This window comes from Phyllostomus hastatus, unplaced genomic scaffold (assembly GCF_019186645.2).
Source record: "Phyllostomus hastatus isolate PE091 unplaced genomic scaffold, TTU_PhHast_1.1 phas_scaffold_28, whole genome shotgun sequence".
Classification (NCBI taxonomy): domain Eukaryota; kingdom Metazoa; phylum Chordata; class Mammalia; order Chiroptera; family Phyllostomidae; genus Phyllostomus; species Phyllostomus hastatus.
The window spans coordinates 1,037,081-1,050,939 of NW_025334022.1; the positions used below are offsets into that span (position 1 = coordinate 1,037,081).

At 32.8% G+C, this 13,859-nt stretch overlaps 1 protein-coding gene and 1 non-coding gene across 2 annotated transcripts in view; both read right to left on the minus strand.

The window, feature by feature from the left end:
• Nucleotides 1–209: 209 nt before the first annotated feature.
• The window catches only part of LRCH2 (leucine rich repeats and calponin homology domain containing 2), a 139,131-nt gene continuing 125,481 nt past the window's right edge, over nt 210–13,859 (minus strand). Inside the window, exons 15-20 of the mRNA XM_045817738.1 lie at nt 13,732–13,782; nt 11,546–11,603; nt 10,664–10,776; nt 10,121–10,258; nt 9,928–10,005; nt 210–2,919 (exon numbers count right to left, since the gene is read on the minus strand). Coding sequence (XP_045673694.1) covers nt 2,800–2,919; nt 9,928–10,005; nt 10,121–10,258; nt 10,664–10,776; nt 11,546–11,603; nt 13,732–13,782 — 558 coding nt within the window. The 3' untranslated portion in view covers nt 210–2,799. The remainder of the gene's footprint in view (nt 2,920–9,927; nt 10,006–10,120; nt 10,259–10,663; nt 10,777–11,545; nt 11,604–13,731; nt 13,783–13,859) is intronic.
• Nucleotides 13,279–13,407, minus strand: LOC123805269. The gene has a single exon (XR_006783294.1). It is a non-coding gene; the product is annotated as a small nucleolar RNA SNORA35 (small nucleolar RNA).

The following is a 13,859-nucleotide window of genomic DNA, read 5'->3' on the forward strand; positions in this document are numbered from 1 at the left end:
AACATTACAAACTGAAAATGGCAGGATATAAAAGAATCTAGACTCTAAAACAACTTACTTTGAATATCTTTTTGAAGCTTATTTTTCCATATTAGAGAGCACAGATGCAAACTATCAAACACCTACAAAAAATGGATGCTGTGATGTTAAGAGAAGAGGTAGAAAGAGAAAGAGAAATTTCACACTAATTTTTTTGTTCAACTTTATTTATCCACAGTTTGCATCGGTAATATACATTTAAATTACCATTTATTTTTAAATCCATCAGGAAAATCAGTCATGATAGATCTGTGACCAATACAAACATTTCTGAATTCTTCAAAAAATTCCATTAGAAAACTCAATAAACTAGTATCCTGTAAAGATAATTATTAAATAAATGGTAATGCATTCATTCTTTATTTCAATTCTAACTTATCCAACATCACTTCTTTTTTTGTGCCATACAGTAATAAATTTAGCAGATAGATATATACTGCATTTTTAGGGCCGAATAAAATATTTTGGTTTGATTATTTAACCCTCTTCAAATCACATAGCTAAGTCACATAATGATAATCATTCTTAATTCAATAACTGATAAAGTAAGTATATAATAACCATAAAAAGTTTTATACTTATTTAAAAACTACTAAAAGAAATACATCAGAGCCTTGATATAATGTGTCCTTGGGCACTATGCTGTGAAACTTCTCAGAGGTGGTGTTGCCTTTTGGCACTATGGTAAATAAACTGCCAGAGTTTGGACTTCAGACAGACCCATGCTAAATGGAATTTTGCTTTGTAGTAAAAAAATGCTACAGTGAGGTTCTGGTGCATTTTCTCTTGAAAGTAATAATTAGTTGACAAGTAAAATTCAATAAGAAAATGGCCTATAATTTCACTAATATTTCAATGGCACAAAACAGAAAGATACTTAGAAAATAATTAACACCTAGATTGATGAATAAGAGGAATCCTAGAGCATGTTAACTATGATAGCAGTATGACTGCTTTAGCTTTTAATGATCACTTTATTTGTAACATTATCAAATTTCTACAATAAAAACTGATAGCTGAAGTATTTATTTGCCATTTTTTTTTACCGTTATTACCTAAGTTTTTGCTAGGGAGATTATGTCAATGAAGTTTTTTTTTTTTTTTTTTTTTTGGATCCAACTGAAAAATAGTTACTAATTAGCTCAAATATTTAAAGTAATACATTACTAAAAATGTTTAGCCTATATAGTTATAAGAGCCTTTAATTCTTTAAAAGCTCCAATTTGGCCCTTGGGGGGTGTAAAAAACACATCTGTATTCTCAAGCTAAAATTTAATTATATGGCTTCATGCCAACTGATCCAAAAAAGCAGAGTTGTTTCTAAATCAGCCCTTATTAAATCATTTGGCACAATAGTTTTTGTCTTTTATATATACCCTTTGATACACCCAGGCCAACATATTTAATAAGTTGCATCCATTTTAAGAGGTAACAAGTGCAAATAATCACATATTTAAGATATGATACTTGCCTGGCTACTACAAAAGTAATTATACTGAGGTTCTTCTACAGGAAACAGAGTTATTCATTAGAGTAACGTTTTTTAAACATACCTGCACTACTACCAATGTAAATTTATCCACCTCTAAATTAAACAAGGACTTTACGTAACAGTATATTTGTGAAAACATTTACAGAATGGTCTGTGTTTAATTCAACATCATGTTAGTTGAGTATCATAAGATTTACAGGATCCACAAATGACCACATTTTGAATAAAAACCTATTCCTCAATTGTTACTCTCTGAATCTAACTAAAGGGAGCACATGGATGCAATGTTCCTGAAAGTAAAAGCATAAAGCAAATGTTGGCAGCTTTTTCAAAATGTCCTTGATAATTAGTACTTTGCTAGTTCTCAAAAACCTTACTGCTTTGTGTAACATTTTCAATACAGACATAAAATACTCTTCAAACAATACATTTTAAAAGATGATTAAGTTTTCCAAAATTAAATAGCATAAATTAAGCATATTAATATTGTTTTTTGACAACATGAAATAACCAATTTAAGGAAAATTGCAATGGACTAAGTAAAAAACCCACAAATATCACAATGTGAGTCACATTTAAATCCTCACATATTACTGACATCACATAATCTACTAAAATATTTTAAAGTTTCACTGACTCCATAACACATTAAAACAAATTGCAAAAATGTTTAAGACTAAATGAGTCATCAATTACACAGGCACTTCACATGTAAACAATCTACAGTACAACTGAAAATATTTTGGCAACAACCTATAATACTAAAACAATTCAATATAAAGTCATAGCTCTATATTTTCTACTCATTTTCTTCTAGAAAACTAAGAACAAAGATTAAAGAACTTCTGTATAAACTAGAATTAGAAGAGAATTGAATAACTCAGATATAGAATTATTTAAATAGGTCAAAAAGATTACCTTACCCAGACATTACTGGTATGCTATATTAAAAATTAAACCTAAAGCAATTATTAAACTGCAATAGTATTTTAAATTTACTGTCAATTTGAACTTCAAAAATAATCAAGGTTATCAGCTGACTAAGTAAAAAGAGAATTTGAATTTATCAAAAACTCTTAAGTTTTAGTCCAGTTTTCTTCCAAAGTAAGTTTGGGCTATTTAAAATTTAATACAACATAATTTTTTTAAAAACTAAGGCTTGATCTAATAAAATTATTTTTTATTAGATAGTCTTATTCATGAATTTGAGTAATTTGAAATCACTTCAAGTAAATGAAACTATACACTTATGATTTTTAAATGTTATATTAAGCTGTAGAAAGCTGAGATGCCTTGGTTGTAGGTAGTTCAAGAAGAGCCTGAACCGTGACACCGACTTTCACAAGACCTCTTTCTTCCAAAATATGATGAGGCAAACAGAGTCTTTCCTGAAAAAAAAAGTGATATCTCAACATTTGTTTTTAAATAATGCAATAAAGCCTAAATTAGTGAAAACAGGATTTTTTTAAACATGCTTTCTATAAAACTTCATGTGAAGAACACACAATTCTGCTCAATTCGAGTCTAAAATGTCTGCTTTTAAAAATAGAGACTTTTATGTTATAAGATTATTATTTTACAAGCTGTGTTTGATCTGACAATCTGCTTGCTCTACCTAAACAGATATTTTTAAGTGAACAGTCATGCTAAATGTTTCCCAAACTCTTTTGCTAGAACAGACAAAGCACTACAATTCCAGCCAGGAGATCTAAGGGCCATGTAATATGAAGTATTAAACTTTCCTGAGACTCAGTTTCTTCATCCTGAAGATGGAACTGTGTGAGAAACAAACAAAACAGCCTGTATGTAGAAGCACGTTGTACTCTGCTTCTTTTTATCAGTTCCAAGGTTCCATGATCTTTTATATATATGTACCACTTCAGTACTTCTCTTATCTTAAGGGTGCTTCCCTCCAGCTTCTAGTACTGTTGTGCTGCTTCTTATTTCCAATAGTCTAGAATTTGAACAATAACAACTGTCTCCTCTTCTAAGCACATCACATACATCATTTGATTCTCACAAGTCCATGAGAAAGAAGTTTAACGACACCTTTGCATTAGGTTTCATTAGCCTTCATTGATCCTCTTCTAACATCCTAAGGTTTTCAGAGGGTTCTATCTTCACTCTCTTCTCACTTTACACCAGGGGTGTGAAACTCATTTTCACTGGGGGCTATATCAGCCTTGCCGTTGCCTTCAAAGGGCTGAATGTAATTTCAACTCCTTAACAGTTAAGGAGTAGTAACACTTATACAGTCCTAAAATTATTTTGGCCCTTTGAAGGCAACCGTGAGGTTGATGTGGCTCTCTGTGAAAATGAGTTTGAGACCCCTGTTTTACACTATATCCTCTCCTTGTTATTCCCAAAGCTTTATTAAAACAGCAAGGGTTAATTGAAGTTTTGCATGCATGCATACAACATCAAATAAATTTGATAGCTATTTTTGAAGAAACAATGCAGTCCACTGCTTCAGTTGGGACACTGTTCGCCTCAGGAAAATAAGCTAGTAGTGGATATAGGAGCGGCAAACAGACCAGTTACAGGCCCCATCTGGTTGATAACTGTGTTTTAGTTTAAAAACCTATAAACATTATTTTTTAAATCCACTGTTTCTTGAAACACTGGAAGCCTTGGAAAGACTGGACCCCTATTCCCGAATTATAACAACTATTCCTCCATCCTGATGACTTTCAAAAATATATTTCCTGCCAAGATTTCTCTATTAGGCTCCAGATACAAATGTCAACTTCATACAGCCAAATGGAGGTCCAACAGACATATCAAAATCAATGTGTCCACAACAGAGCTACTTCCTCACTTAATAACTGGCCTTTCTTTATTCTATGTCTAGCAAGGAGTACACAGTTTAATCTCTCTCAACAAAAACCTGAGAATCAAAATACTCTTTTCTTTCTTCCTTACCCCAATAACCCATTCACCAAATACTATTGTAACATCACATTTATCAAGAGTTCTCAAAAACCATCTTTTTATATCCATTTTCAATGCAACATTAGTTGCCCTCCTAATACTTTGCTTATGTATTCAAATAACCACTGAAGTATATATTAGAAAAGAAAACAGGTTTCAAATCAATGACTTAGTTCCCACCTCACAAAGTAGAAAAGAGAACATTAAACTAATGACAAGTAGAAAGAAGGAAATAATGAAGAGGAAAGAGGAAAACAATAAAATAAAACAAAATGATAGGGGAAAAATCAATGAAACCACATGTTTGTTCATTGAGGAGATTTTAAAAAACCAATAAACCTCTAGCTAGATTAATCAAGAAAAAGAGAAAATGCACGAATTACCAATATCAGAAATAAGAGAAGTAACATTGGAAGAGATTCTTTAAATGTTAAAAAGATAAGTAACTTTATAACAATAAGCCTGGCTAACTAGATGAAATGGACAAATTCTTTGAAGGACAGAGAATACCAAATCACGTGCAAGAAGAAGTTTTAAAAAAACAGAATAGTTTTAATATTTGTTGAAGAAATTTAAATTTTATCATAGACCTAAATGTAAAACCTAAGATTATAAAGCTTCTAAAAATAAACATAGAAAAATTTTCTGACCTTGATTTATGCAAAGATTTCTTTGGTCTGACACCATGATCAATTTTACCTCAAACAACTGTGGGAATAGGGTGGTGGACAGGGCAGGGGAGAACAGTGAGGGAAAAGGTGGGGCAACTATAACTGAACAATAATTTAAAAAATAAAATAAAATAAATTTGCAGATAAAAACAAACAAATCAAAACTGCTCTAAGAAAGATACTACAATAAGAATGAAAGGACAAATCAAAGACTAGGAGACAATGTTTGTAAATCATACATCTAATAAAAGACTTTGTACATATCTTATACAGAAATCTCAAACTCAATGATAAGAAAACAATCCAATTAAAAATTGACAAAAGATTAGAATGGACACTTCATAAACGAATTCATATAAATGGCAAATAAACCTTGAAAACTTGATTAACATCATTAGTCTTTAGGCAAATGCAAAGAAAAACCATATTGGCAAACCAGTACACACCTATTATAATGGCTCAAACTGAAAAAAACAAAAACAAAACAAAACACTGACCATATTAAATGTTGTTGAGGAATTGAAGGAGCTGGATTCTTACATACTGCTGATAGAAATGTTAAATGGTGTGGCCACTTTAGAAAACAATTTAGTACTTTCTTTTTTGTTTATTTTTTATTTTAATTTTTAAATTAAATTTATCAAGGTGACACTGGTTAATAAAATTATACAGGTTTCAAGTGCACAATTCTATGATACATAATCTGTATATTGCATTGTGTGTCCACCTTCCAAAGTCAAATATTTTTCCATCACCATATATTTGGCCCCCTGCACCCTTTGCCTCCCCTTCTCCCCCTTCCCTCTGGTAACCACCATACTTTTGTCTGTGTCTATGAGTTTTTTATTGTTTTTCTTGTTAACTAGTTGCATTCAGTTTTATAACCCTCATGTGAGTAAATTCATATGATTCTTGAATTTTTCTGTCTGACTTATTTCACTTAGCATGACATTCTCAAGATCCATTCATGTTATCCCAAATGGCAGTATTTCATCTTTTCTTATGCTTGAGTAGTGTTCGATTTCAGGGGTGTCCAAACTTTTGGCATCTCTGGGCCATGCTTGGAAGAAGAGTTGTCTTGGGACACACATTAAATATATTGTGACATATAATCACAAAATATCTCAAAATGTTTTAAGTAAATTTACAATTTTGCATTGGGTAGCATTCATAGCCATCCTGGGCCATAGGTTGGACACCCCTGGATATGTACCACATCTTCTTTACCCAATCATCTATTGAAAGACACCTTGGTTGATTTCATGCCTTGGCCACCATGAATAATGTTGCAATGAACATAGGGGTGCATATATCTTTGCAAATAAATGTTTTCAAATATTTCAGGTAGATACCCAGAATAGGAGTTGCTTGGTCATATGGCAATTCTACTCTTAATTTTTTGAGGAAGCTCCATATTGTTTTCCATAGTGGTTGTACCAGTTTACATTCCCACCAACAGTGAATGAGGGTTCCTTCATCTCTAAAACCTCTCCAATGCTTGTTATTGCCTATCTTATTGATAATAGCCATTCTAAGAGCTGTGAGATAATATGTAATTGTATTTTTGATTTGCATTTCCCTAATTGCTAGTGAAGTTGAGTAGCTTTTCATATATCTATTGGTAACTGGTTGGCAATTGGTACTTGGGGGAAGTATCTGTTCAGATCTTCTGCCCATTTTTAACTGGATTGTTTGTTTGTTTGTTTGGTGTAAAGTTGTATGAGTTCTTTATATATTGTACTTTGTTATAAGCATACACCTGTGTCGGATACCGGCCAGCAGTATCCATCTCGGCTGCAGATGGTTGTCGAAACACGAGAAAAACATACACAGAGACAACTAGGTCCTGTGGGGAAATAGGAACAGAAGGGCCACTCTCTCCAGTGGGGAGAGTGCCATGACCACTCTCTCTAGTGGAGAGCGCCCGGTCTCCATTCCCAAGCGGATTTTTATTGAGAAAACAGACTTAGTTTGTGGATTCACAGTCTGGCAGAAAAGATCAAAAGAAGTAGGTGACTTACAAAGGTGCAGACAGAACTCCTGCTGTGATTCTGGGTAGAGATTGGAGTTTTAACATATGAAAGGACTACAGGTTCCAAAGGTTTCCTGTCTGTGCCTTTAAATTCCAAGTTAGTAACATCCTCCAGCAAACAGATCTCACAGGGTCTTGCATATTCTATGTTCCAGGCCTGATTACCCCGGGAGTCTGCTGTTTCTGGTCTGGGCTGTACCACCCCTGCAGGCCTGAGAAGGGCAGGAGACAGAGGCAGCCAGGAGACTTGGATTTCTCACATCTAAGAACAAAGACTCAGGCTTTGACAAAGTCGAGGGGGCAGGGGTTGATGTCCATCACCCCTTCATTTCCACAGCCCCAAATCTCTTCCCTTAGGGCATTCCCACATGATTGTGTCTGTCTTAGATTCATTCTCTTTCTTAGAGAATTGCTACCCATCATTGATTGCCAATCATGCAAAAGGGAAGCCAGGCATTAGAACAGGCAGCATTCATGCCAGGGAAATAAGTTTTGTCTCCTTAGTGGCTCCTGGTCCAGAGGTCTTTCACTCAGCCTAAGTCACGGGGGGTTATAGCTTCCTGAGACCAGGCAGGGCGGTCCCCAACATACACCTACCATATGTTCCAGTCATTTCAATCCTAGGCTCTTAGGTAATTACCCAAAATTTAAAAAAAATCATACATCCAAAGAACATAAATGCTCATAGATGCCTTGTTTGTAGTAATCCCTAAAACTGGGAACAACTGAAATGGCCATCAACAAGTCAATGAACCAACAAACTGTGGTATATTCATACTACTCAGCAATAAAAAGGAATGGCCTATTTACACATGCAACAACATGGAGTCTTAATATAATTATACTGAGTGCAAAAAGCCGGAAAACTTCATATATATTGTATCATTCCATTTATGGACAACACTGGATAGAAAATGCCAACTACACCAGCATAACAGCAGATTAGTGGTTGCCTGGTAGAAGGATGGATTGCGAAGGGCCACAAGGAAACTTTTGAGGATAATGTACATGTTCATTACCTTGAATTTGAGGAAGTTTTCATGGTGTATATACTTGTCAAAACTTACCAAATTGTACATGTTATTTATATGTACTTTATCTTATGTCAATTGTAGCTAATAAAGCTGTTAAAAACACAAAAATATTCTAAAATGCAAAAGAAATTAAGTGAAAAAATTGACTAAAAAATTACCATTTCTAAGTCAGGAAATAACAACTTGAAGCTAAAAATAAAGCTCTTCCCTCACTGCCAGTAGCTAGAAAGTTTAGAAAATGGGAGTTGTTGACTGTTTCCTCCATAGCACCCTCTCTTATGTTGAGGAAGGGTAGGGCACAAACACTGCCCTAGAACAAGTTAGAGAAGCCAAGAGTACGCTAAGGAGAATAGTTTTTGTAAGACCTTCCCATTTACCCTTCTTGCTTAATGTATCACGAAGGTGTCTGGAGTATGTTGGACTGTCTTTTTTTCACATAAGAAAATAGAGTATCCAAGTTAAGAGAGTAGGTTCTGGAGATAGACCATTGGGACTCATACCATGGTTCCACTATTTACTAAAAGTGTGACCTTGGAGAAGTTCCCTAACCTCTCTGTGCCTCAGTGTCCTCATCTATAAAAACACGCATTCATTCAAAAACATGTTTACTGAGAACTCCCCTTACAAACCTCTTAAAACAAAAATGGAAAAATGTATAGAATGCATTATTAGGAAAAAAACTTCCTAATTTTTCTATTTTCTCAGTAAAAGATTAAGAGTACAAAAAAGAAAGAACATAAAAATGGTTAAGAATTGAAATTTCAAAACATCATGTCAAGCATAGAGAAAATTAGAAGAGAACAGCAAATAGTTTCCAAATTACACAGCAATTCAACTGGTTTTCTCTATATAAATTATAAATTATATTCACTTGAGAAAAGAGGTTAAAGTGGAATCTGCAGACCAAATTATTATGACACTGTTGAGAGAGAGTTTAACAACCCAACTCATTATATAAGTGTATCAAATCAACACATTGTACACCTTAAACTTACACAATGTTATATGTCAATTATGTCTCAATAAAAATAATTTTAAAAAATTAAACTAAATTTTAAAAAGTGCAATTAGATTGTGACCTGCTAACAATGTCATGTCCGCTCAAAAGTCAGTAATGCTGATGTTAGGCTTATCATGTTTTCCAAAAAACAACATTTTGGTTATTTATTTTCATTATAAATTTAAAATAACTTTAATTGTTAATTTTATGATTGCAACTATTACATGAAATATAAACCAATTCCTACAAATTTCAGACGGAGTTTGTCCAGTGAGAAATTATCATAATATGTTACTAAGATTTCCCATTACACATTTTAAATAAAGTTTAAAACACTGTTCACCATGAATATAAATCTTCCATGAGTCTGTCCATGGATTTATTGTACAAAGGATTTCAAATGTCCTCCAGCAGAAAAAACAATAGCAGCAATGATCAAAACCAAGTTGTAATATGACTGCTTATTTATGTTTATTCAATGATGTGTACAATGAGTACATTTTTACATGTATGTAGCTGTTTCCTAAATGACTTTCAAAGCAGCTTAAAAACATTCATTACAGTGCTACTATAGTAAAAGTTGGAATTCTGTAGAAGGTATCCATGGAAGATAATCATGTTCCTGTTCAAAAAGCATTATTCATTCCAATTGTGAAGAATAAGAAATGCAGTACCTATGTAATAAGTTAATATTTAAATGATTATTATGTTAGAAAAATTACAATTACCTGTGAGACACCCAACTTTTTACAAGCATCAAGAAAGTTTTCTACATTTCTTCGACATTTTGCCATGCTCAGTTTAGGCTATAAAGTAAAAAGAAAAGGTATATTTATAGGCATATTTAAACAGAAATAAATCAAAATTGATATTATTTAAAAACAGTTTCAAGAGAACTTAAAAATTGCTGACAAAACTTACCACTGCTGGTGATGGCACATGAATACTAGCTACAGAGCGTGGCCTTATATGATTGGCTAAATGACAAAGAACAACCCCATCCATGAGTGCAGCTCCAATGTCATCAGGCAAAATTACTTTTAACTTGGATTCAAGATTCTATAAAAAATAGGCATAAATCACAGATACTCTACCTAAATATGTTATATATTTATATTACAAAGCATTATTATATAATCCAAAATTTTAAAGAGTATTGAAAATAAAATCCACATACATTTTTTAAAAATATTTTATTTATTTACTTTTAGACAGAGGGGAAGGGAGTTAGAAAGAGAGGAAGAGAAACATCAATGTGTGGCTGCCTCCCATGCACCCTCCTACTGGGGACCTTGCCTGCAACCCAGACATATGCCCTGACTGGGAATCAAACCAGGTACCCTTTGGTTTGCAGGCCAGCACCCAATCCACAGAGCTACACCAGCAAGGGCTCCATATACATTGTTAATTTTCCAAGTTAAACCCATTCCTACAAAGCAGATCTGAAAGGTCAATCAGACTTACATTGCGAAGTTGTCGTATTTGCTCTCGTTCTTCCCGTAAATGTTCCATCTTTCTTCTCATTGTAAATCCAGGATCTGCTGCCCCATATTCCTGGCGAGATGAGCGGCTAAAAGCTATAAAAACAGAAATTTCCTAACTTATAACAAAGCTAATAAGAAGGATCAACCATCGGTAGGGAAAGAGGCATGATAAAAAGAATCAATACAAAATTTCACTAAACACTACTACTTTATAATACATTCTAAATATTTTTCACAGAATATAATTGAAATATACTAATCTGCATAATTGAAAGCAACAGGGAAGACAAGTGTAACAATTTCTACCACCTATATATGTTCTTACATAAACACATTTTTAGAAACTTATGATCCAGCTTAAAAATTATTAAACATAAATCAGCCTTTATTATGTTTATTATCTTTAAAGAAAAAGGAAATTATTCTTGAAGGTCAATATAGTTATTCAGTAATAAAAACTGTAATTCAATACCTTGCCAAGTAACATGGATCCATTTTCTTTTGGGCTTGCCAAATGCGAAAAGATCCCTTTTTAAAACCACAATATAATGGAGTGCTATAATTTCAAACAGTGTTTGGTTTGCTGGCAGAGTGGTCATTCTAATAGCAGTCACAGTAGTGTAGAAATAAGACTGCAGTATATCTAAGGCAAAAAGCTGAGGTTTCAGGAGCTTGAAGGTAAAGAGGAAGAAAGAAATGGGGAATGGGAATTGGAAAGACAAATAAGGTTAAGAGAAAATTACTTTTGGAGGGGGAAAGAATCTGCGTGTACTTAAAACTATGGAATCAAATCTCATTTTAAGCTTGGAAACTCTAGTTTCATATATAACCAATAAATTTTATTTGCAGAACATATATTTACCTGATCTAGGCTTCAAGCCAAAAGGACCATGTGAAAAACCATCAGTTCTATCATATACCTAAAAGCAGAAAACAAATAAAACCCATTTTCTTTCAAAATAATTAAGATAGTTTATTCATATCCACTCCAATTTTGAGAAGTATTTATTTTTCTGTGATCAGTGAAGTAGAGAAAGGTAAACTGCATTCCCATTTAAATTGATAATTTCACTTTTAAAAGGTATATAAATATTTGCTAATTGACCTGATTATACAAGCCTTTAAATGTTTCTCTCCCATAGTATCAGTAAAATTAAAAGTGAAATTATTGAAATGTATAAATTTAATAGACATTATTTTAAGTAAATAACAAAGTCTGAAGTGAAAAGATCTTTTAAAGATCTTTAAAAGATCTTTATCTTTTCACTTCAGTGAAAAGATAAGTGAAATTAGCAACATTTACTTAGCCTGTACCATGGAGCTGACACTTAGGGGACACTATGGGGCAAAACTGTACATTTATACTAACAGGAGCTCCAGAATGGTAGACAATAAATTATTATGTCTTCCTTTTGAATGCACATTGCTTCAAAGTGCTTTCACACACTTATATGCTGTAGAAAGAATTGTGGCATATTTTAAAAATCTGAACTTGGCATCATAGAGTTTAGGTTAAGTCTTAAGCAGAACATTTAATTTCTCTGTGACTTTCTTCATCTGTAAAATGGGGTGCTGTGAAGATTAACTGAGATAACTATAAGAAAGCACTTTGTAAAGTGGTAAGATAATGTAATGTTAGCAGCATCTTATTTAATCTGTGCAATAATTGTGAAATATATACAGTCTGGGTTTCAGTCACTTCTCCACCACTTATTTCACTGGGGTCTTTCGGCAAAGTTTATCAGTCTCTTCAGCTGTAAAATGATGAGTCTAATACCCAGTTCATGGGACTTCTCTTAGGTTCAAATGCACAGGCAAGCCTTTGTTAGTAGTAAAGTTCTATACCATTTTTTTATCCTCTTCCTTTCACAGATAAAATTGAAGCAATCAGAATTCTGTTGAATTCTCCGAATTTTCTGATTAACATGTGGTATATACTTCAAGCTGAATGTTAATTGAGCTACCAAAACACATGCTCAACAATCTAAGCATCCACAAGTCTCAGTTTGTCTTCATTCTTTTGCTAAAATGTTATGAATTCCCAGACAAAAACTTTACTTATCCAAATGCAAGCAAAATGTATTATATAAGCAATGTAATTTACTTGAGAAAACTGGCACCAATACCTCCCCTGTGATCACTGATCAAAAATCACAACGCAATTAGGCAAATAAGTAGTCACTTACATGCTTACATTTGTCATAATTGAAAGTAAAAGACTTACAAAAGCATATGACAAAGACTAATTTTAAAATATCTTAATTTAAACTATTTTCCAAAAGAATGTAACCATTTTACCTGCCATATAAATAATTTAGAAACATGTTTATAAAACTAACATCCAATTCTATTTAAAAGTTTTAATCATTTACTTACTAATGACAATACTTTTGTAGAATACTAAATAAGGTAATTTTAAATAGGAAAAGATACTGTTTGAAATTTTAAAAATTTATCTCTTGTTGTAAAGCAATAGGTTTAATCAAATTAGATTAATCAATCAATCATTCAAACCACTAGAGTATTTGACTGAGATCTCACAAACTCTCATCTAGCCCTTCTCCTTTCCCCCACTCCAGTGTGAGATGCTAAGAAATGTGTACCCTCCTGTCGATAGGAACAACCCACAGCAGGGATGTTTCCCGTGGAAAAAGGAAGTTTCTCTTGCATTGCTTTCAGACCTAACTGGTTATGAGAAAAACCAAAGGTCACTGCACAATGCTGAAGTAGTTTGTTTTTAGAATTAATATTTTAAAGCTGTTTCTATCATTTATTTCAAAATATGGATTATACAACATAAAATCACATAAATTGAATGCTTTTCTTTGATCTAGATGCATTTGTCAATGAGTAATATGTTATATTTATTATGAATATTTGTACAAAAAGATGGTAGTGTTCTTAGAATTCTTTATAGGCTAGGTATGTACAAATTCACCTATGTGGCTCTCTAAATATGGGTGAATAAATTACATTAAAAAAAAGATGAGGTTAGAGAAAAGAGACAAGAAAGAAACTTATGTAAACATATAAAAACAGAACTTGTACCTCAGATGATATTGGAGTTTGTGGTAACACATTAGCATTATCACTGTCTTGCTAAAACATAAAAATAAAAAGATGAAAGATGAAATTAAAACATGAATGATGATGTAGACATATAAAGAGAAAACTGA